A 24,128-nucleotide genomic window follows, 5' to 3' on the forward strand; every position below is an offset into this window, starting at 1 on the left:
GAGTGCTACGTGGTCTAAAATGGGAAAACATTTTAGAGCTTTGCGATTTCAATGATATTTCATATTTGAGAAAACTTTACGAAAACAGTAATAAACTTCCAATTTGATCGAAGAGGATTACAGCTGTGAGTGGAATCTCTTTCGTGTGAGGAGAAAAATTGAAAAAATGAGTCTTTACTATATTTAAGAGAATGGGCGGAGATTCGTAATAGATGAGATCTAGTCAGGCTGCTTTATTTAAGTGGGAAAGTTTTGCTGTGTAAATAAATATATACATCAGTGGAGCCAATATCATTTATGGCAAGTTTTTTTTGTTTTTGTTTGACGCAGTCATTTGTGTGCATATTCGATCATAGAGTGCGTAGATTTTAGAGTGACATGCGCACTAGTATCGGCTAATTTCCTACTGGCTTCTCGTAAATAGATGTATGTGTTTATTAACATTTATTCGACTTATAGTGCTAATATGCTGATCAAAATGAGTGGGGATGTATCTTATATATATTTTAAACTTAATAAATATATAAAAAACGAAGAAAGAAAGAAAGAAAGAAAGAAAGAAAGAAAGAAAGGAAGATTAGGATAGGAAAACTCTCATGTTGACATAAATGAATATAAGGAGAAAGAAAGGAAGAAAGAAAGAAAGAAAAAAAAGAAAGAAAGAAAGAAGGAAGGAAAAAAAGAAAGAAAGAAAGAGAAAAATTAACTGAGGAAAATCTTTTGTGACAGGGAAATGTAACGCAATACTTACGTGACATGTACCACACCCTTTGTGTCAGCAGTCTTACCCCATTTGACTCGAAGCGTCTTTGAAGTTTTGTGTTTCTTGTATGACTTCTGTCAAATCTTTCAGCTATTTTCCCTCACTTTTTCTTCGCCGATCTTCAAAATTATATCCCTCTTTCTCTTCAAGTCCTTCCTCACCGAGAAATCTTCAGCAATTTTCGTCTAGATTTTGCATATTGTCGCGCAGTTCGATTCAAACTCGTGCAATGGCTTCTGGTTCAACAAATAAACCCAAGTTTACAAACAGACTTGCGAAGGAAAAATCACCGTATCTCCTTCAACACAAGCATAATCCTGTAGATTGGTAAGTAAGGAAGGAATTATTTGAGAAGTACCTTTATGAGGGCCTCCTAGAGTGTGCGAAGAGGTTAATATTTAACTCTCTCAATATAAACTAGTTTTAAAGCTTTCTTCCTGAAGTGAAGTAATCATTCCTTATTTACCGTTTGAAGAATTCCTGGTAAACCTTAAAGACTCGTAACAATCAAACAAGTAATTCAGATTCATAGAAATACTTTCATTTTATCTTGTTTCCTCTCTGTTTGTATTTCTCATTCCTGAACTGAACTAAATCCCATTCTAACTGTATAGTTTGGTAATCTTTTTAGGTACCCATGGGGAGAAGAAGCATTTGAAAAAGCTAAGAAAGAAGACAAACCCATTTTCTTATCAGGTAATGTTTATTAATTTCCTTACAGAGGTAGATCCAGGGGTGGTAAAAGGGGTGACTAGTCATCCCCCTTAAGCTCAAATTTCTCAGTATATCGTTATTAACAGTCACCCCCCTTTTCCTTGAATTTGTGGCAAAAACCTTTCTAATAGTCCCCCCCCCCCTCCCTGCTAAAATTCCTGGATCTGCCCCTGCCTTGAATATTCTTCCTTAATTAGGGATAATGGAAGCAATAGTGGAAGGTTGGTGTGCGCTGATGCGCTGGTTCTCACATCAAACCCATGTGGTAATGGGTTTTATCCTCGCAGACTCACCATAGTATTTGAGTAGGGTTACTTGCTAGTTCTCTCCTGTGCTTTGAGAGTTTTTCTCTTGGTTCTCCAGTTTTAATTTCCTCCCTTTGCAAAAATAAACTTTAAAATTCCAGTTGATTGCTGAATATAGAATAAAAGTCACATTGTCAAATTATATCAGGGCTTATGATAATAACGGCCAGACATCGGACAATGTGCACCCAGAATTGGAACTTGTTCGTTAAAATTTTTGCCTTGCTCATCATTTTGACCAGTAACGTTATGCCAGAAACAAGGTATGACCGAGCTAAAACTAATTTGGACAGTCGTCATGACTTATATTTAATATATTCTTATTCCTATAATATATTATGTTTAATGTTTTCAACTCTTAGTTGGTTATTCTACATGTCATTGGTGTCATGTCATGGAAAGAGAATCGTTTGAAGATGAAAAAATCGGGAAATTATTAAATGAAAACTTTGTGCCTGTGAAAGTGGACAGAGAAGAAAGACCAGATGTAGATAGAGTTTACATGACATATATACAGGTAGATGAAAAATTTTTATAACTAGATATAATCTTGATTACAAGAGAAAGGGACAAGTTGAGGGTGGACCATTTTTGAGTAACTTGTAATAATCTAGACTCTTCCACAGTCTCTTGCTCGTCTGTTCCGTCTCCACGCTTAGAGACTGTAACGGTACAATGACCGAAAGGACTTATGGGTCCCGAAAACTTGGACCCAGCGTGCTTTGGGAACCAAAATACTCGTCCACAGTCTCTCTCGTTTCAATATTTTCAAGATGGCGGCGAAAAAGAGAGAGACTGTGGACGAGTATTTTGGTTCCCAAAGCACGCTGGGTCCAAGTTTTTGGGACCCATAAGTTCTTTCGGTCATTGTACCGTTACAGTCTCTAAGCGTGGAGACGGAACGGACGAGTGAGAGACTGTGGAAGAGTCTAGTAATAATCCTCTTAACCTTGGATGTAATGTCTTCCCAATTCAGACCATGTGTTGTTGATCATGTGAGAATAAGATTTTTCGTTTGAATTGCTTCCATATTTTTATGTCTTCTCATGTGCAACCATTCAACAAAGAAATGATACTATAGGCAATGACACGTGGTTTTAAAAAGGAAAATATTACATCCAAGCTAAAAGGATCTATTGGAGGGCTGTCAAAAAATAGTTCATATTATATTTTGCAATAAAAGTTAAAATCATATCAATCAAAATTATACGAGAGACAAGAATTGGTTTCTTGACAGCAGTGAAAACTCAAATCCTAGCATGCAGACAGAAATAATCTTTGAATTCCAGTAATAAGGATGATTTATACTTACAGTACTTATTTCTATGGTATCTGACAGGCTATGATGGGCGGAGGCGGCTGGCCTATGAGCATCTGGTTGACACCTGATTTAAAGCCATTCATGGGCGGAACATATTTTCCTGTTAATGACATGCAGGGGAGACCTGGGTTTGGTACCATTCTTGCACATGTTTCAGAAAAGGTAAGACATTCATCATCATCATCCTTGTCGATCGCCATCATTATTCCATACACTATCAGCATCATAATTGACGTATGATCATTGTTGGGACCATTATCTTCATCATAAGTTTTCATCTATAGGCATCATCATCAACAATATCATCATTATCATCATTGCCATCATCACCATCATTATCATCATTGCCATCATCACCATCATCATCACCATCACCATCACTCACCACCATCATCACCATTACCATCATCGATGTCATCATCAATATCATCACCAACTTCATCATTATTATTACACCACCATCATTATTATCACCATTACCATCACCACCATCACCACCATCATTATCATCACCACCATCATTATCATCACACCACCATTCATTATCATTATAACCATTACCATTACCATCACCACCATCATTATCATCACCACCATCATTATCATCACCACCATCATTATCATCACCACCATCATTATCATCACCACCATCATTATCATCACGCCACCATTCATTATCATTATAACCATAACCAGTACCACCATCATTATCGCCATCATCAGTATCACTGCCATTGCTTGACTACTATTAATCAATATTTCTCCTAATAAATTCTTTCCTGCCCAGCTAATGGATAGATATAATGGTTTGTTATTCTTAGTGGAAGACCCACAAAGACAAGTTCAGCCAACAGAGTGGTATAATTATCAATGCAATCCAGGCACATGTTAATGACCTTGGATTGAATGCCAGTAGAATGCCAGAGCTTGCGGTTAGTGACAAGATATTTGAGTCCTTATCGAGCAGCTTTGATGAAGAACTTGGTGGTTTTGGTGGTGCACCTAAATTTCCCCAACCAGGTAAAATGAACTTCTGCAGTAATAGTATTTTTAGTGTTTCTGCAGGCTTGAAATCTTTGAAAGAACTGCAGTCTTTTGATTGAATTACGAGTGTGGTTCTATAGCTACCAAGGTAGTTTTTCCCAGATTTCTTAGTTTTTTTTGTAGTTCCAGTATTAAAAGGTGAATGCTTACTTATAATTCGATTTCTATTTTCTTTTATTCTTAAAGCCAATTTTGTCTTCCTATTCAAGTACTACAAACACAAGAAATCTGACAATGATGGCAAAAGAGCTCTGCACATGTGCTTGAAGTCCTTAGATTGTATAGATAAAGGTGGAATACATGACCATGTCGGCCAGGTAGGTTGTCACACCTCATTCATAACTTCAACAATACTGTTACACCCTTTTCATAATCATGTGACCACAACTAGCTATAATTCAAGTCATCTGTTTTTGTTTTTTGTTTTTTGCTTTGGCCTGTCAATTAAAAGTACTAGTAGTCTGAGTTAGTAATTTTTTCCCAATCAATGAAAGTCAAAAATCCAAACATCTTAGACTGAGTTGTCTACATAACTTTGGAAATAGTTGTAAGAAATCTGATAACTAGAATGTCATATCTCTGCACAATAATGTCCTAAACAGGGGCATATTAATGGGAACTCTGACCCCATACCTCACCCCCTGTTTGAGAGATTCTCTTCTAAATATTGCTGTGTCTTTGATGGTATATTTCCAAGACTGCATTGCCCCTTTCCTTTAGAGAATTTCCTGGTTCTACCTCTGCTGATTATCTGTTTCTTGGGCTTTGACTGTTTCAGGGTTTCCATAGATACTCGACAGATAGATATTGGCATGTCCCTCATTTTGAGAAGATGTTGTATGATCAGGGACAACTGGCCTGCTTGTATGCTGATGCCTTCCAGGTAAAGTTATTAAATTAACAAAATCATTGTGTAACTGTTGAAAATATTTTATGGCTTTCACATGAAGATATTCTAACTTTTTTCATTGTTACACAAACTTCTAGTAATTAACTGCATGATAATTAAATCTTTTTTGCTGGCAGCTGTTTTATGTAAATCTTTGACTGGTCACAGTGAAAACTCGAATTCAAACATCCAACACGCAAATACTCAATTCCAGTACACAAATTTATTTCTTGGATTGTGGACACAAGACCCGGGGGGGAGGACTCCGGGAATGGCCTATAAAAAGTGCCTAGGATAAGCCATATCGATGCGCGCTTCTCTCATTTTCTGACACCCTAAGAGATATCAGAAAATGCTGATTTTCAAAAATTTGCATTTAACACCCTAAAAGATACCAAATCGCGAATTTCTACCCCTAAGAGATACGACGAGCATCTCCTGTACTTTTTTCCTGGAGTCCCCTCCCCCTTCCCCTGTACAAGACCCAATGTTTAATTTTTATGTTTGATCTTTTGCAGACATCCAAAGACTCCAAGTATGCTGACACTCTCAGAGATATTCTACTTTATGTTATGAGAGATCTTAGCCACAAGGTACGAGCAATACTTTTGCTCTGCTTATTTGTCTCTCTGTCTTTCTTTATTGGAATAAAGAATGGTGTAGCTATAGTACACTCTCCACTCACCTCTCTCTCAGTTTCAATTCCTTGACTCAGCATCACATACAAGCAGAGTTTATTGGATCTCTTCCTTGATTAGAACCTTTTTGTCTTGGTTCTCTGGTTTTACTTCCTCCACAAAACCTAACAAGCTAAATTCCAATTCAATCTGTGAGCTGTCAACACAGAGGTTGTTTCAGAGTATCAAGAAAATTTGAAGGATTTTGAGCTGTCTGTCAAATTGAAGTAAATTCTTTCTCATATTTGCTTCAGTCAAGGATTGGCAATTAATGTTCACATGTGGTTGGATATAATCTTTTTCTCAAGCAAATATTTCACTTTCAACCATTGCTACCTGGCATTTTTAATCTTAATAAAAATGAAAGTATGAATTTTAGTTTTTCTTTTTGTTTTGTTTTTATTTTAGCTTGGTGGTTTTTATTCAGCTGAGGATGCAGATTCTCTTCCCTCGTATGACCAAGAGGACAAGAAGGAAGGTGCATTTTGTGTATGGGAAGAAGAAGAGCTGAAGAAGCTGTTGTCAGACACTGTACCAACAAAGTCAGGAGGCACAATCCCATTATCGACCCTGTTCATTAAGCACTATGGAGTTGAAACTGCTGGCAATGTCAAACCACACCAGGTTAGAGAAGGAAGGAAGGAAGGAAGGGAGGGAGGGAGGGAGGGAGGGAGGGAGGGAGGGAGAGAGAGAGGAAAGAAGGAAGGAAGGAAGGAATAGATATGCATTGTTAGATAACATCGCAAATGGAATGGATGCATTAATGGATGGAATGGGGAAAAATACATAAGGCAGAATGAATGAATGGGATGGATGGAAGAGATTGACACAGATAGATGACTAATTAAGATGGAGGGACAAGAGGGTTGGATGAGTGGTTGGGATAGGATGGGAAGATAAGATGGATAAAAGTAATAAATGGATGAAGAATGAGATGGGTTTGATAAATATCTTTATTTACAGTATCTATAAATGAATGTAGCTATGGTTGAATGGGTAAATAACACCTCATAAATAACGCAGTTGTGATTCTTTCTAATTTAGGATCCCCATAAAGAACTCGTCAAGAAAAACGTTCTCATCGTACGCACCAGCATAAGTGAAACAGCAGAAAGCCTCGACATAGAGGAAGACGAAGCCAAAGAACAGCTCAGCAAAGCGAGAGAAATTCTATTTGAGGAAAGAAAACAACGACCTCCACCACACTTGGACCATAAGATTGTGACGTCATGGAATGGTGAGAAATTTGGATGGATGGATGGGATTGGATGAAATAGAGAATGGGACAGGATGGGATGGGATGATATGATATGAGAAGTTGAATGAAACGAAATGGAATGAAATGAAATGGGAAATAGAAATGAAATAGAGATGAAACAGATGGGATAGAATGCTTTGTTTTTCTTGCAAAACACACACCTAAAGTAGGAAGTTAGACTTACTTCAAGTCGAGCTCTTGGATTTACAGGAGCAAAGAAAGCGAGCAACGAAATGTAGCGCAATGGACCCTTCGTCCAGTTTGTGTGTCCCAATATTGGGCTGCCTGCGTTTTTTTCAGCGCGCGTGATCAAATATGTAGACGAAGGACTTTGCGGAAGTCTAGCAGGAGGTGTGTTCAGTGCACATCACCTCTGCTTCTCATACTAAGTAAAATAAATATTTCTTTCAGGTCTAATGATATCAGGGTTTGCTCGAGCTGGACAAGTCCTTGGTGAAGAGGTATACACCCTAAGAGCCATCAAGGCTGCTGACTTCATCAGGAAGAACTTATATGACAAAGACACGAAGGAACTTCTAAGGAGTTGTTACCGTGAAAACGAAAACGAAGTTTCACAAATGTAAGGAAAATGGTAACAGAAAGAGGAAAGAGATTGGAGTATTTTGAAGGGAGGGGGGGGGGGGGGGGGGTCACAAAGAATAGGGGACTCAAGGGAGAGGGGTACCAAGCTGAGAGGGCAAAGGCAGAATGGACATAAAGTATAGGGAGCCGGAAGGGAGGAACAAAGGAACGGCGTTGCAAAGGGGCAGGGAGCTAAGGAGAGGGTTACAGTAGAAAGAAAGCATAAAAACGAGAAGGGACACAAGCGAAAGAGGGAATAAACATGAGGACACAAAAAAGAGGGATAAAAAGAAGAAGGGGTTCAAACGAAAAGGGGTCGAACTAGAAGGGGCTCAAACGAGAAGGGAGTCAGACGATAAGGGCCAAAATCGAGAGGGAACAAAAAGAAGGGGCTAAAAGTATGATGCAAAGGAATTTCTACAATAATGAAAGACCTGGGTAACAAAATACGTCCATATTCGTCTTTCAGAGCGAACCCAATCAGTGGCTTTTCGTGTGATTACGTCTACTTGATTCGTGCTCTACTTGATCTGTATGAAACAACGTTAGACGAGCAATGGCTGAAATGGGCTGTTGAACTACAGGAAAAAACAGACGAGCTGTTCTGGGACAAGAACAAGGGCGGATACTTCGCAGTGGGTGAAGGCGACTCAAGCATTCTCATTCGAATGAAAGACGGTAGGTTGGTAATGCACGAGCTTTAATCTCGTACCCAGAGATAGAGATTGCCCGAGCTTATGTAGAAAAGTGATGTAGAAAAAAAAAAAAGATGTAGAAAAGTCATACTGCGCATGCTCGGAAAATCACGAAACAGCCCTGTGAGCCAAATACATTAACCGTTTCTCGAAAAAAAAAACGTATGTTTTCATCTTTAGAACATATTTGTTTGCAAATTAAACAGACTAAGGGAAATACAATAACAAAAGATTGGATACACTGAAGTACTATGAATTTTTTCTCCGATCACGTGCGACAGACAAAATTTTCCCCGCCATTTTTTTCGATCATGTGCAGTAGGTTAATTACGAGCCAGTTTCCTTCATACGAATTTTAATCAGTTTGTCTTAACTTCATATTATTATGCCTTTAAACCTTCAAATCCTTCACATTTTTTCATCTGAGACAACCTCAACCTTGGATCAAATTGGACTGAATTTAACTTTCTTTAAGTTACGAAGAGATAAACTAGCTAAAAACTAGTGTGCGCTGCGTCGGTGTTTCTAATAAAACAGTAATGATAAAAGGGTAAATTTTACATCGTGAAAACAAGAAAAAAGGAATCTTTTCACGGTGTAAAATTTACCCTTTTATCATTACTGTTTCTTTAACTTACGTTATTTTTCTACGTAATTCTCAGAGCAAGATGGCGCTGAACCAAGTTCAAACTCTGTTTCCACGAGCAACCTCTTACGACTCGCAAACATGGTGGACTGCGAGGAATATCGCAAGAAAGCGGAGAAGATTTTCACCATCTATGACAAAATCTTAACACAGATTCCTATAGCTTTGCCAGAATTGGTTGCAAATCTGACGATCTACCGAACAGGGATAAAACAGGTATGAAATTAGGAGTTTATGATTTCATTATTTGAAATTTCCACCATAAATCTGGTTTTCTGATTGGTCTAGGCGCGTGCTTTACGAGAGCACACATAACGCACTCGCGCTTTGTATTTCTTGATTTCCCCCCTCAATTTCCCCTATTTTTTTCCAGATAATTATTGCTGGAGACCGCGACGGAGATGACACGAAACAGCTTATCAAGTGCATTCATTCGCACTTTATTCCCAACAAAGTTGTTCTCCTGTGTGATGGCCAAGAAGGATTTCTATCGAATAAGCTTGCTATTTTTAAGAACCTTCAAAGAATCGATGGAAAAGCCACCGCGTACGTCTGTGAGAATTACACTTGCAAACAACCTGTCAATTCAGTGGATGAGTTGAACACTTTGTTAACGTCTTGACATTGGGTTTTTAAGAATCTTGAGAGAATCGATGGGAAAGCTACCGCGTACGTCTGTGAAAACTACACCTGCAAACAGCCTTTGGATTCAGTGGATGAGTTGACATCAGTCTGCGTCATATCACATTTATCGGGAATATACCACTCTAGAAAACTAACAGAAAAACCCAAGGCAACCACACTTTTTCTCAACGAAATTAGTGTCATTTCTTTTTTAGTATCTCTTTACTAAGTTCAAAACCCGGATATGTAGAGTTCCTCCGCGCCCGATTTGCGGTCACCCCACCTTCATGTTGAAAATCCCCCCACCACATCCCCCCAGAAGCACAGACTCTTTCTCTTGGTACGAGTGAGTGAAAATTCCGAGAGAAATTGGCTGTGCGTACGCTAGATGTTTATATTATATTCAATCATGATCATTTTAAGTTCTATACTGAGGAAAAGTTGAAAAAAGCCGTAGCGACATTTTAGACCGAGGCATTTTTAGTCAATGCCACCACAGGTAGCCCAAGTGACCTATCTTATCTCATCTAGGTTTTATCTAAACTAGGATTTGCGGTGATTGTAGTCTAGTAAAGAAAAATAAATCTAAAAAATATATGAATACGAGGCTCATGTTAAGTTAACTTTAAAGAGGAGGTATTTTTGAATATGGGAGGGGTGGGACGGTAGGGCAAGAATCTAAATTTTTTTTCAAACGGTGTGAATTCTTGGATTATAGATACTTGTTTTTAAACTATTGTTATCTTTTTGTTGAATTGAAAAATTTCTCAAACTACTCTTCATTTGGTTGAATAATTTATTTTTAAAATGGTGTAAATTCTTGACTTGTCTCCATTTTGTTGAAAAATTTATTTCTTGGAATAGTTTTAAATTCTTGGATTATACAGTTATTAATTCTTACTGAAAAAGTTTAAAAAATTTCAAAATGTTTTAGTTCGTTTTGTCACAGAACTTCCTCGCGGGGTGCACGCGACAACGAGGCGATTCCCTGCACATGCGCATTAGGTGTCATCTAGTCCATAATATACCCTCAATGGTGGTGAGGTGAAAAAGCTTCCGAGAAACACTCAATTTAGACCAACTTCAGACTCAATTTTAACGCAAAATTTCAATTTTTAGACTACTATTGTCAAGGTTTAGGTACCCTAGATCATTGTGGAGTTGTGCAGTTTCGAAGCTATGGTGGTATTAAGAGATACGTCGAGGTAATGGCAGATAAAAGGAAGCTTCAAGGTAAGCTATTGGCCCAACATCATGGTGGCCCTTGTGTTGCATGTGCCATCTCGTGTTTGGCCGTCAAAAACTCAGCTTTCCTTTCAATTCAAGGTGAGATTGAGCGCTGCCTTAAAAAAGTCAGTGAAGGAGTCGAAACATTTGAAGATATCTGGCAGAAGGTCGGTGGCATTTTCATTTTATGAACGCATTTTTGTCATTATCGAAGGAGAGAGTCTGGTGGAGCGATGTAATGCTATTCCTTATTCATCGAACTTTCATAACTTCGAATTGTCTTTACTCTTTTTAATCCTACTTTGGTGTTTCCTAGGTACATAATGCATCGAATTCAAACCAGAAGGAAAAGTATGAAGCCGACCTTAAAAAAGAAATTAAAAAGTTACAGGTAAAGGATCTCCCTCCAAAATACTCACTCGCTCGAAGTTGTCAGACTAAAGCTATTTTGCTCTACTTTCGTTTACTTTCGTTTTCAAACCAAAGCGAAAACCTTGGCTATTTTATCCTTCCTTTAGCGACTACGAGATCAGATTAAAACTTGGGTGGCATCCAATGACATCAAGGACAAAAAAACGCTGTTGGAAAATCGAAAACTCATCGAACAAGTGAGTAATTCGCGTGCCTTATTGTATGTGAGTTTATCGCATTCTTTGGACAGTTTTGGCGGTAGAACTCGATTTTTTGAAAACTCAAGTACCCGATCTTAAAAATGATTGCATAAATAATACTACCAGTACTTACTCATTATTGATCATTAATAAAACATATCGATTTTATTAACCATATATTTAATATTATTAGCAAATGGAACGTTTTAAGGTAGTGGAGAGAGAGACGAAAACCAAAGCATATTCAAAAGAAGGTATGATTGGACTATAGCACTTGGTCTCCATCATCTGAAAAGTAGCTAAGCATCGTTTAGATGGTAGAGCTTTATCCAGTGGTTGGAAAATGAAAAATAGATCATTTTGATTTCCTTATTTACTGGATAAAGCTTTTTAACCAATGGGTTATGAGTGGTGATTAATGGTGATACCTGCATCATTGTACATCAGTGATCATTTAAAACAATGCTTTGCCACTTACATCTTGAGTTTGATTATTTTGATGATATGATATACTGTTTTATTAGTTAGAAATGGTTAATAACATCAATCTTCATATTTTGAAAAATATTCATGATGATAAAGTCTAGATATATAGATAAGTTTATTGATAAAAATTTACATGGCAGTAGCAATAGCAGACTGAATCGCACAGATATTTACAAATACCAAATTATTGAAGTTATATACTAAATATTGAATTAACTAATTAACATATGGAAGATATGTAAAATATTTTAGAGTTATAAAAGCATGGAATCTATTGTCTATCAGACACTAGACATTCAAAATAATTCCCAGTAGGATAGAGATCGTTACGTCTAGTTCAGATGTCTGGCATTCTTTGCAAGGATTTCCCAGAATTACTCAAATGTTTTGAGGAGTTTTGTACCTTTTTTGTTCCTGATTTAGGATTTAATCTAGTTGCAATAGGTTAACTTGTTGAATTATAGTTGATCTACTCTTTTTTTAATAGTTTAATGTGACGTTTACTGATCAATTTGTCATGTTCTTTGAAAGCTTTTACGTGTTGGGTAAAAGATCATGCGTGGATTTGATTAAAATATAGATCTAACACGACCTTCTCCCGTAAAGCCTCAGTGGCCGAGCAGTTGAGATCTCGTCTAGCAAACGAGAGGTCAGTGGCTCGAGTCCCGCGAGAACCCAACTGAGGCAGATTTTTTAATCTGCTTATACACTCAATGTAGCATACACTTAACATAAAGCTTTTACTTCATTTCCTTCCTTTGTCATTAAATGTCTTTCATCTTATCATCCCATTTAATTTCTGTCCATGATTCATTAAAAATGTTCACAAGTGGCAGTTTTCTTTTATCAAATGATTATTTTTAAAGTCTGTTTAAGATGTTACTCAATAATGAGTGAGTTAACATTTGAATGATAACCTGAAACAATCTCTGGGTTGATTAAAGTCAGGGCACACAGCTAAACACATATCAAATAAGAATTTAGCTGATAAGTTTTGTGGAGTGAGGAAACCTGTACAACCTAGAGAAATACTCTTGAATCAAGAGAGAGACATAACAAACTCTACTCACACGAGATGCCAAGTCCAGGAATCAAACCTAAGAACCCAGAGGTGAAAGGAGAGTGTACCACTACTACACCACAGTTGGTTCACTAATGTATGTGGTACAGAGTCCAGGAATCAAACCTGAGACCCCAGAGTTGAGAGGCAAGTGCACTACACTACACCACACTTGATTTTCAAGGGTGAGTAAAACAGTAGATTGGGGAATGATAATGAACTACAGTATTACTGTTTATTATAATTATAATATAATATAATTTATACAGTTCTCAACCTATTAAAATATCATAAAGCGCTTTACATTTTTTTATGTGTAGACTGTGTAGAATTCACTAGTAGAAGTTTTTCACTACTATAGGATAAGATAGAGTTAAATGACTTCTTCACAGGGTTTTGATGTTATATTTTGAATCAAAAACAGCAGTTGGTAATTCATTATTCTGTTGTTATTGACCCAACATTATTGTAAAGTATGCATTTATAAAAAATTGTACTTACCTGAAATATTATACCTTGTAAAGTAGAGAGTTTATTACAGACCATACCTGATACAAGTGGAATGTAAACAGGAAGTTAGTTAAATAGAAAAAAAATTTGCATGCTCAAGTGCTATTGCTTTTAACTCACTTAAACATCTATATATATCGAAGCATGTCATTAATAATAAAATAATTTACTTTTGATATAATATTGTAGAGGCTTTGCATCACTGCCTGATGACAGCCATGACAGGAGGCACAGCAGTAGAGTCCCTCCTCTGGGAAACTAAATTCTTTCTTATATTTAAATCAGATTAGACCAGATTCATTTGTTCCTGCCTCCTGTCGTGGCTGCATCATGTTATGGTGCAAAGATTGTATAACTTCAGACCATGTGTTATTCCTTTTAGAATAATAATATGTTAGCATCAGATCCAAATTACATTGCTAATAATAGCTGGTCAATGGTCACACATGATGACCAGCGACTGGGCTGATCAACATGGCCAAGAGCTGCGGTCTAACGGGCTTCTGGCTTGACTAGTGACAAAATTTGGCGTGATATTGTCAATTATCCAGTCATTATTTTTAACCCAGTGTTTATTTATCTTCTTAAGAATTACTTTTAATGAGAGCAAAGATTTTCAAGGAAATGACACAGCATGAAATGTGAAATGATCGATTATGAGGGCAACCCTTTATATTTAATCTGTTTTACCTTATTATTGAAGTAAATCATGTAAGTTTAAAACATGATAGGTTGTTGATGGGATCTATTAATTAAGAAAAGGTAATGATATTATATTATTGTTGATGCATAGGATTAGGGCTAGCAGCAAAGATTGATCCAGCACAGAAAGAGAGAGAAGAGGCAAGACAGTGGATTACAGTAAGTGCAGCAAAATCTGACATTTCAATGATTGTCGTGTCACAAAATGCTTCTCGTGCCTCACAAAAGCTTGCAAATAGACCTATCCTGAATTCCCTTGACTGTTTACATGGTTTCAAGTTGAGGTTGAACTTGATAAATAAAAGAATCAAGTTCAGTCTCAACTTCAAACCATTATTTTGTGTTCAGTCAAGCGAATTCAGGATAGGTCTATTGTAGTAACAATGAGCTGGTGAAAATGGAAATGGTTTTTAATGCTGTCTATTCACTCATTTCTTCTCATTCAGGATGTCCTTGAGAGAATAAATTTACAGGTAATTCATTTGAATAGAATTAAGTCTGTTAATTGATTAATCAACACATTAAAAAAAATCCTTTGTGGCTTTCTCCTGTGTTCTTTGAGTTTACTTGAGCTTTTTTCCTTTTTGTTCAAAGATTGATCAGTTTGAGAGTGAAGTAGAGATGCTACATGCAGGTTCTAAAAAGAAAAAGCTTGAAAAAGATGTAAGTTTTGTCGATCAAGGTTTCAACTTCCCTCAGTTAAAGTTGCTTTGTCCCACAAGCACAACGAATTAGCTAGAATATCTCAGAATTGAAAACTCTGTTCACAGAATTGTTTACTGTCCTGTGAAAATAAAATAAAATTGCCTTGTCATCCTTGTAGAACTCTTTCAGGCAGATACTGCATACTTGTTTGAGAGACAAGATTTTAATTCCAATGGACAGATTCATATATGTTGTTTGTTATAGAAACAAGAGAAAGTTGATGATCTTCATATATTGGCTGATAAACATAGATTTCATAATGACAAACTAGAGGTAAGTGCTCGCAGAGCGTGGCGTATAACCCTTGGAGTGTGAAAGTATTGACCAAATCCATTTGAGCATAATGTTTTCCCATTTCAGACCACATTTCTTTCCCTAAACAGGGCTTAAAGTAACTGCAGGACATCGGACAATGCTTTGAAGAAAATTTTTTGGCATGTGATCATGACTGGCAACTGATCAGCCGTTATTTTAAGCCCTGCTAGAGTATCATTTCTTTATTTAATGTTTATGTAAGAGAAGGCACACGAATATCCATACAACTCTAATAAAGAATCTTATTCTCAAGAGAATGACATGTCTGAAATGGGAAAATATTATACTCAAGTGGACTTGGTCCATTATTTCATATATTTCTACGGAAAATCAGGTGTTACGTTTATTCTTTATTTATTCATAATTAATATTATATAGTAACTATATTCACAAAATACCTAAAGCTTCAAGGATTTTTAATTTCTTTTGTTATTTAGGCACATTTTATCATATTCACATGGGAATTTGCTTCATATAAGGAATAAATTATTATTATTATTGTTATTTTCAGATTATACTCAGAATGTTGGACAATGGAACGATTGAAAGTGATGATGTAAGTTGGCTATTAGATAGTCTTCTAAACAATTTCACATCTTGACGTTAATTTGAGAGAGACATCCCCCTTCCTCCCCCTCCTTCTTACTTCCCACCTCTGACACTCTCACACATCCTATTAAAGCTCTCTACACTCACCTCTGGGGTCTTTGGTTTGATTCCTTGACTCAGCATCACATGTGTGTATAAGTGTAAAATTTACAAGTTCTCTCCATCAATTCAAGAGTTTTTCTCTGGTTTTCCTCCTCCTACAAAACCTAACAAGCTAAATTCCATTTTAATCTGTGATTTAGCCATTAGTCCTGGGCCCAGTTGTTCAAAGCCTGATTAGTGCTAATCCTGGGTTAACTCTTAATAATACCTATAGTGTTAATCTTGGATTAGCACTAATCCAGCTTTGAACAACCCGGCCCAGACTTACATTAGCCCAGAGGTTGTTTCAGGGTTCAATCTGTGAGTTAAGCATGCCCTGACTTAGACCAGCCTAGAGGTTGTTTCAGGGTTCAATCTGTGAGTTAACCATGCCCTGACTTAGACCAGGCCAGAGATTGTTTCAGAGTTAAATCTTTGAGTTACTGATGACCTAGCTCATATCAACTCGGAGGTTGTTTCAGGGTTCAACCTGTGAGTTAGCCGTTAGCCCTGACTTAGGATCAGCCCTGAGGTTGTTTCAGGGCTCAATTTGTGAGTTACAGATGACCTAGCTCATAACAACACAGAGGTTGTTTCAGGGTTCAATCACTGCAGATACAATTTAAAGGTTCCCCCTGTCAGTTCATAGGAAATGGATAATAAAAGATCATGTAAACCTCAACTTAATCAGCATGAATAATTTGTTTTTGACTACCTAACAGATCAGGCAACTCAGAGAGGATATGGAATACTACCTGGACTGCTGCCAGGAGCCAGATTTCCAGGAAAACGAATTTATGTATGATGATTTTGATATGGAAGGAGAAGAGGATGGAGATATTGATTTTGATTCATGTAAGTTTAGCACAGACTTCCCTCTTCTCTTTAATTGTGATGTTGGTTATTAATTTTTTAATCTTTTTGAAATAAAAAATACAAAAGGAATGCTGGTTAATTTAATATATATATATATATGTGTTTGTTTTGTATTTTTTAATCATGTCTTTATGGAGAAGGTAGAAAAATGGGTTCTACTTTCGCCGTTTATGCGTTAATAAGCTTTATATATTTCATAAACAGGCTCTTTTGTGGCTGATTAGCGTAATACCAAAATTGGGGAAATTTAAGGAATGCGTATTTGAGATATAACGCCCTGAATGTTGGGAGAGATGATATTTTGATCAGCACAAAAACTAACATTTTCGCTAATACCTCGAAGTAGAATTGCTCGAGGTTAGCAGAATTTTGTTAAAAGTTTAAAGCACAAGAGACACAAATGAAACACTATACGTTTTTTAGCATGAATGAAAGAAAAAAGTTGCAAAAGTAGCAGACTTGTTGTTTTTCTGCTCTGTCGTCTTTACATGGTTTCGGTCCTATTTTAAGACTATTTTGAAGGGTTTGCCATGGTGACAGTGTGTCTCCATTGATGGAGATAATGGCCTCAAAATCCTAAGTGTCCTTAAGAGCTAAATATATTTTTGTTTCAATTAAAGATTTGTGATATAATAAACATTTATGTCATGGTCTACAGACATCCACTGTGCTTGCATTGTAGCAAGTTTACATTGCGTAGGGTTGATGAGTTATAAATCATTATATTTAACAAAGAAAACAGCTTTTTCCTTGCTCCATTCAGTAATGAAGAAAACAGTAAGTGATGTAAGCATGAAAGAAGTGTAAGGAGAAGCACGAGCCATAGGCAAGTGATTTTCACACTTTTTGAGTGCTTATGGAAATTCCTAAGTGCTATGGTACTGAAATGAGCATGGAAAATACTGTTCTATTCGTTTTATCATATAGTTAATTATTTTATTTCGGTACTGAATTTATTTACGCAAAAAGAAATACAGTCACAGGATCTAGCAGCACTTTGTGTGAGTGGATGGCGTCATTACTGTGCTCCATTCACTAATGAAGCACAATTTTCGACCAATCAGCGTGCATGTACTATCCTAACTACGATTGTTTTTATTACAGCATTATTAGAGTCAACAGAAAATGACGTCGATGACGATCATGGACTTAGTAATAATGTCCCTAGCTCACCTGCTACTTCTATACCAACCTCTCCTACTTCCTCTAACTTTCCATCATCGCCATCTTCGATCCCTTCAACTATATCTTCCAACAAGAACCATCAAACAACTCAAGTAAGAATACCAAATATATGAGTCAGTCAATTCTATAAGTTTATATACATTAAGAGACAAGTTGCAGTGACACATTTCCAATGTTTTCCCATTTCAAGACCAGGTTTTATTCCCTAGATTATTATTTCCTTTGTTTAACGATTGCGCATGAAAAGACCCATAAATATAAATACAACTCAAACAAAGAATCTTATTCTCAAATAAATGACACCTGGTCTGATATGGGAAAATATTAAGCCTAGGTCAAATTTGTCCATTACTTTCATATGAGTCCATGATTTGTATGAAAAACAGAAAAACAGAAATCCCTTACTCTGAGAAATTTAATTCTTTCTTAAAAATGATTGTATGGTTTCTACCTTCCAGCATGGTCTCTGTGACATGATTGTGCTAAACCCCTATTAATGTAAAATATTTCTACACACTGCTAATTTAGTTAATATTTTTTTAGAATTCTCCAAGGAAAAACTCCAAAGGCAGCTTGCCGGCAAACAATATACTTCAAGGAACGACAAGCCAGCGACCAGTACTGAAACCAACATTATCGTCTTCTGGACAACCGTCAATGACAGCAGTCAATAGTTCTGAAGCCAAGACAAGTAAGTGTCTCTTCAGATGCCGCACATTTTTGACCAACACTTTTTAAAGAAAAAAATGTCAATTATTAATTTATGTGTATAATATTATTAACTATTATGAATTTTTACAGGTAATGGATCATCTAAACCAATCAAGTATGTATTATTAATAATAGTTGATATTAGATTGTAAAATTTTCTTTTGTAAAGTGCTAATGGGGAAGGGTTTTGGAAATAGCATTATAAAACATACTATCATCATTATTATTATTATTGTTTATTAATATTAAAAAAAAACTTTATTTGTTCATCTACAGTATAAATATATTTTATTGTCAATATAGTAGTACCCCATTACAGACATCGGAGGCAACACAGTGTGTACTTATTGATCTATATGTACCCATTTTCATTCCACCCAGGCATGATATATCACCCCTTGGGTGACACACCGCATAGGGGACTTAATGTTCTATCGTGTTATCACCTGCATTGGTTTGGAAAATTATTTAAATAAAATAAAAAGTAATAAAGCAGCTTTACTTACAGACATCTAGTATCCCATTCACACCTAAAGGTGTTTAGTTAAACAATGTTTTCATTAGGAAAAAAATTGAGAATCTAGAAACCTACAATATAATGAAACTTTCTAAAATATTGTCACAGCAAGACAAAGGACAGTTTACATGCATTATTTCACCAAATATTGTGCAGTGTTCGTAGATAGTTTTCCAAACCTGTTTAGTTAAACCACTTTAAAACATGTTTAAGCCTTGGTGTGAATGGGGTATAAGTTTTTGGCCTCCTTTAATCAAATTTCTAACCAAAACAATAATCTTTTATTCGTTAGAGCAGGCAAATTATTTTGTAAGCTTTGGCTGTTGCACACAACACTCAACTCACAAAGCATTTTGCTATTTTAATAGTTCTGTGATGACAAACTCGTATGAAAACCACTCAACTAGTTCTAACGATATTGGAGAAGTATTAACCAATCCCAAGACACCAGTATCAGAATCACCGCCTCCCCCTGTGTCAGGTTACGCTGTCGTAGCAGGAAGTCAACAGAACCATGTAGATGCAACTCCAAGCCAACCCCCTCGAATGGTGAACCATACCCCTCTACCTAGTAGTACGAATATCGTTAGGTCTACGTCATCAGTTGTGAACAGTCATGATACGTTACAAAACAAAGGTGTGCACTCCTTCCTTTCTTTCACCCCCTTTTTTCACTTTTTATATCCTTGCTTTCATTCAAATATTTTAATGCATAAGTTCTAATTCTTGCTGGATGTTGTCTATGACCAGCTGTTATTTTATAGAATGTGTTCACGGCAGCCATGTTGGTGCCAGAAACAATGTAATATTTTTGCATGACAAGAAAACTTATTTCCCAAGGGAAAAAAATTCTTTTGTTTAACCAACAAACATGGCTGCCATGAACACACTCTATTCCTAGATCATCCCTACATGCTTTGAATAGAAATTAAAAAAAGACAACTCAAAACCAAACTTTTTAGTCAAAAATCTAACTACATTTTTTGAAATATTTCTGTAGATGCAAGTCTTTCTACTGACATTGCAAACCTGGTATCATCAGTTTCTTCCCTTTCCATGGAAACTATGTCTACTGCAGCGACATCAAGCTCCTTCCCTATGCGTAATAGCATACCCAGTAGCAATCCAGTCGCATCAGTAGTAGGGGCTCCTCCTCTATCTTCTGCTCCTTTAACGATTTTACCTTCATCCCTACCATCAACTTCTGTACCCAGTTCAACTGCAGCTCTAAGCATGATGGGAATGCCTGTGAGTCTAACTTCCTCGTTATTAACCAGTACTACTAATACAGCATTAAGTACACCACCTATGTCTTCAGTGGAATCTTTAGCAGTATCAACGCAATCTGTAGCGTCTCTGATCAATAATCCACACTTTATGGCGAATACTGCACCACGACATGTCACTACGTCAGATCATTTTTCATCACTCAAGTCCATTGCAGCTCAAGCGGTCGCCACGGCAAATTTACACAGTCAGGTTCAGGTTCCTATGGATTATTCTGCTGATGGAAGAGGTAATTATTGTTTTTCTTATGTAAGCAGTGCTTCCAAGGGGAGCTTTTTTCTTTTTTCTTTTGGGGAACTTAAACTTTCTTTCTTTCTTAAAATATAGAACAGTTTATTTTATTTACTTTTATTTTTATTTATTTATATTTTTTGACTGAACTTGTGTGATGCTGAGAGAACACTTGGGAAGTGTAGGAAACTGCTTGGTTTTTTGGTATGAGAGTGCAAATTCAGAGTGTGCAGAAATAGAAGTGATATGAATATTTTAGATACTGTAAACTAGACTAGCATTTTCAGAAGTCTGGCCACCATGTAACCCACTTTCAATATTCTGGTTTAGCTATTGAATACAAAATGCTCCAACCTGAGGCTCTGGGGTCCTCTGGGGTAGCAATGGAATAATAATTGTAATTACATCCTTATTTCCTTGGAGCCACATTGTTAGTAATTACTCAACCATATCTAGAGTGCCGCTATTTATGTTTCCAACATTTCTTGTTCTCCTCCCCATTCCACTCAGATCTTGAAAACAGATTCCACAATGATCAAAGAATGCCCCATAGTACTTCAAAGTTCCTGACAAGTAAGTGATATGCATAAAATCTCATGATAAATACAGGATAAAAACATATTCTTTCCTCAAACTTATAAAAAAACATGATAAATAGAATGGGGAAATTTTTCCCCACAGAAATTATTTAAGACTGCCTTGCCAAAAGCGAACCTTATGTTACTTTCAGCTGAATGAAATTATCTTGTAAATCTCTTTAACAGTCAGAAAACATTGCTAGTTGCCCTTGCATTCTGATCAATAACATTCCATCCACCTGGGAAAAGATATTGTCCATATAGAAAACCTATAGAGCTAGTTGCTCTGACGTAAGCTAGTGTCATTACCATGAAAACCAAAGATTGATTCACTGATAAAACTAAGCAACTGGTCAAGAACTATTCTGGTGATGGTTGACAAATTAATATCACAAAGATAATGTTTGTAAACATGCACCAACTAGATCGATAGACCCCTTGCAGTACTTCGGAATGCAGCTCAATTTGGAGGGCAAAACAATAGGTTTCCAATTCTCAGGAGACTAAAATTCTTTTGTTTTGTCCTCCAAATTGAAATCCTTTGATGTCACATGCAAGGGGTCTATTGCTATGAGTGAGTGGTTTACAATGTAGAAATCTTATGTGTAAGAAATATTCTAGTGGGATTCCTGTGCATAAGAGACAATTGTTTTGGGGTTCCTGTGTGTTGCAGAAATTTAGATTGGGATTCCTGTGTGTTCTAGTAGCTTCAATTGGATTTCAATGAAGTTGTTTATGGACCCTAATCCTTTGGGCACAATGTTTTCCCATTTAAGACCATGTACTATTCTAAGATGTTTTGTCAATATGGATGAAACTTGAACAAAGAATCTTATTTTCAAAAGATTTAAATTTGGATAGAATTATACCCAAAGTAAAAGGAGGAGTTTAGTGTAATTTAGACGATACTTCCTGTATCAATTCAAGGGTTTAAAATCTTAATGCCCAATTTGTAACTTTACAGGGCTCTTCGACACCACTTCATCAAGTCGAACAGCAGAAGAAACAAAAGGTCCAGTAGAAACCAACACTGCACACCTGCAGCCATTACTAGGCGTGGCACCATTAGGCCCTGTACCCCTCAATAAAGAACGGTGTTATCAGTTGGCAATGCTAGAAGCAGCATACCATCATTTGCCCCTTCCTGCTGACTCAGAGAGGGTTAGGTGAGTGTTGATAATGAAACAACTTAATATTGACGTTGAAGTTTTATTGTGAGGGCACTAACCAGGACCATTTGAACAAAAATTAAGAGATTTAAGCCAATCAGGATAGAGCAAAATCATTATCACATTGACCAACATAGCTACCTTAAAACCCTTTTAACGACCATCAGGAATTTCACTGCATTCTTTTCCTTTGATTATATTTAACTATTTTTGTTATATTTTCAACAGGCCATGCTTGTCAAGGAATCCCTACCCTGCTCCCCCTTACTACCACCAACACCCTCCCTCCCATGTGGAAAATATAGATTTCTTCCAAAGGCTACAACCTGAAACGTTGTTCTTTATTTTCTATTATCAAGAGGTAAGCTATACTGCTCTTCTTCGCTGTAATACTTTACCATAGCATTCAAAATTTACCAATATCCTAAATAACCTCTGGGCTGATCTAAGTCAGGGCATGGCTTGCTCACAGATAGAGGTTTTGCGCCATCACGTGCTAGTGACCATAATACAGCTTGGACTGCCTGTGGTTGGGTGGCAGAACAATAAAATCCCCTTGCTCTCGGGAATTGAATTCTTTCTCATGTAAAACGATTGTATTGTTCCTGTCATCTTGCATGGCTGCCGTCACGTGATGGTGCAATAGGTTTTACGGAGGAACGAAACCGGAGAACCCGGAGGAAACCCTCCTAGTATAGGAGAGTACAGCACATCAAATAAACTCACATATGGTGTCAGCAGGGCTCGAACCAGTAACCCCAAAAAGTTAAAAGTTAATCCATTTGATACTCTGTTTAAAGCTGATATAATATGTGTGTATTCTGCAGGGGACCAGAGCTCAGTATTTGGCAGCGAAGGCACTTAAAAAACAGTCTTGGAGATTTCACACCAAGTACATGATGTGGTTTCAGAGACACGAAGAGCCCAAGGCGATAACAGACGAATATGAACAGGTGAAGTTCTACACCTGCATCTTTCAATCATTCTTATCATTCTTACTATTCTGATCATCCGTTCTAATTTTAATCAGTTCATTTTTGATTGTTCATTCTACTGTATTTTGACTAATCGTTCCATTTTGATCAATCGTTCCATTTTTATCTTTCGTTTAATTTTAATCATTCGTTCTCTATTTTCATTGCGCATTTGACTGTTTTGATCATTTGTCCCATAATTATCTCTCATTTTGTTTTATTTCTTTTCTCTTTTTTCCCAGGGTACCTACATCTATTTTGATTACGAAAAATGGCAGCAAAGGAAAAAGGAGGGCTTCACGTTCGAATACCGTTACCTAGAAGACAAAGACCTCCCGTAAAATAGATCGAAAAATCTTTCACTATAAGCACGCATTCGTTTGGTACACCTATAGGACAGAACTAGACACCAACGGCCCTTGAGCGGCAAAGATCACCCCAGGTGGGGGACACAAGCTGCACAAGGGGCCGTCTGTAGTCTCGGTATCTGATAGTGCGTTTTATTGACAGTAGGGACACAAGTATTTAGAGGGTGGCCGTCTAAACCCGTCCGTTTTACAAAGAAACTACCTTGTTTATATTGTAAATACGAATGCTAGCTCAAATTATGCGTTCATTAAAAAAATTGATGCATAAATATTTGTAGTCGATTTATTTATTTATTCACTCAAATCTTTTATGCGATATTTTAAAGAACTGTGAATCTTGGGGCCCAATTTTAAAGTCAACGTACCTTTACGGACTCTTGTTTTTGTACGAGTGGAATGCATGAAACA

At 36.7% G+C, this 24,128-nt stretch overlaps 2 protein-coding genes across 2 annotated transcripts; both read left to right on the plus strand.

Annotated features, from left to right (window-relative positions):
• The first annotated feature begins 774 nt into the window (after positions 1-774).
• Positions 775-10,119, plus strand: LOC116302051 (spermatogenesis-associated protein 20). Its single transcript, XM_031711248.2, has 14 exons — positions 775-1,090; positions 1,395-1,459; positions 2,145-2,299; positions 3,122-3,265; positions 3,925-4,123; positions 4,334-4,464; positions 4,926-5,030; positions 5,555-5,629; positions 6,122-6,337; positions 6,758-6,950; positions 7,383-7,551; positions 8,023-8,231; positions 8,911-9,110; positions 9,268-10,119. The coding sequence occupies exons 1-14, from the start codon at positions 831-833 to the stop codon at positions 9,514-9,516; spliced, it is 2,370 nt and encodes a 789-aa protein (XP_031567108.1). The 5' UTR covers positions 775-830; the 3' UTR covers positions 9,517-10,119.
• A 417-nt stretch (positions 10,120-10,536) lies between these two features.
• On the plus strand, positions 10,537-23,989 carry LOC116302054 (CCR4-NOT transcription complex subunit 3). Its single transcript, XM_031711251.2, has 21 exons — positions 10,537-10,751; positions 10,845-10,912; positions 11,062-11,136; positions 11,264-11,353; positions 11,550-11,610; positions 14,206-14,273; positions 14,561-14,587; positions 14,709-14,777; positions 15,024-15,092; positions 15,646-15,690; positions 16,547-16,679; positions 17,805-17,977; positions 18,429-18,576; positions 18,687-18,711; positions 19,482-19,750; positions 20,114-20,629; positions 21,142-21,204; positions 22,174-22,375; positions 22,607-22,739; positions 23,206-23,331; positions 23,595-23,989. The coding sequence occupies exons 1-21, from the start codon at positions 10,727-10,729 to the stop codon at positions 23,691-23,693; spliced, it is 2,484 nt and encodes an 827-aa protein (XP_031567111.1). The 5' UTR covers positions 10,537-10,726; the 3' UTR covers positions 23,694-23,989.
• The last annotated feature ends 139 nt before the right edge of the window (positions 23,990-24,128 follow it).

The sequence above is a fragment of the Actinia tenebrosa genome, unplaced genomic scaffold (genome assembly GCF_029948245.1).
Source record: "Actinia tenebrosa isolate PJP-AT-01 unplaced genomic scaffold, QUT_ActTen_1.0 PGA_scaffold0__85_contigs__length_37466705, whole genome shotgun sequence".
Lineage (NCBI taxonomy): Eukaryota > Metazoa > Cnidaria > Anthozoa > Actiniaria > Actiniidae > Actinia > Actinia tenebrosa.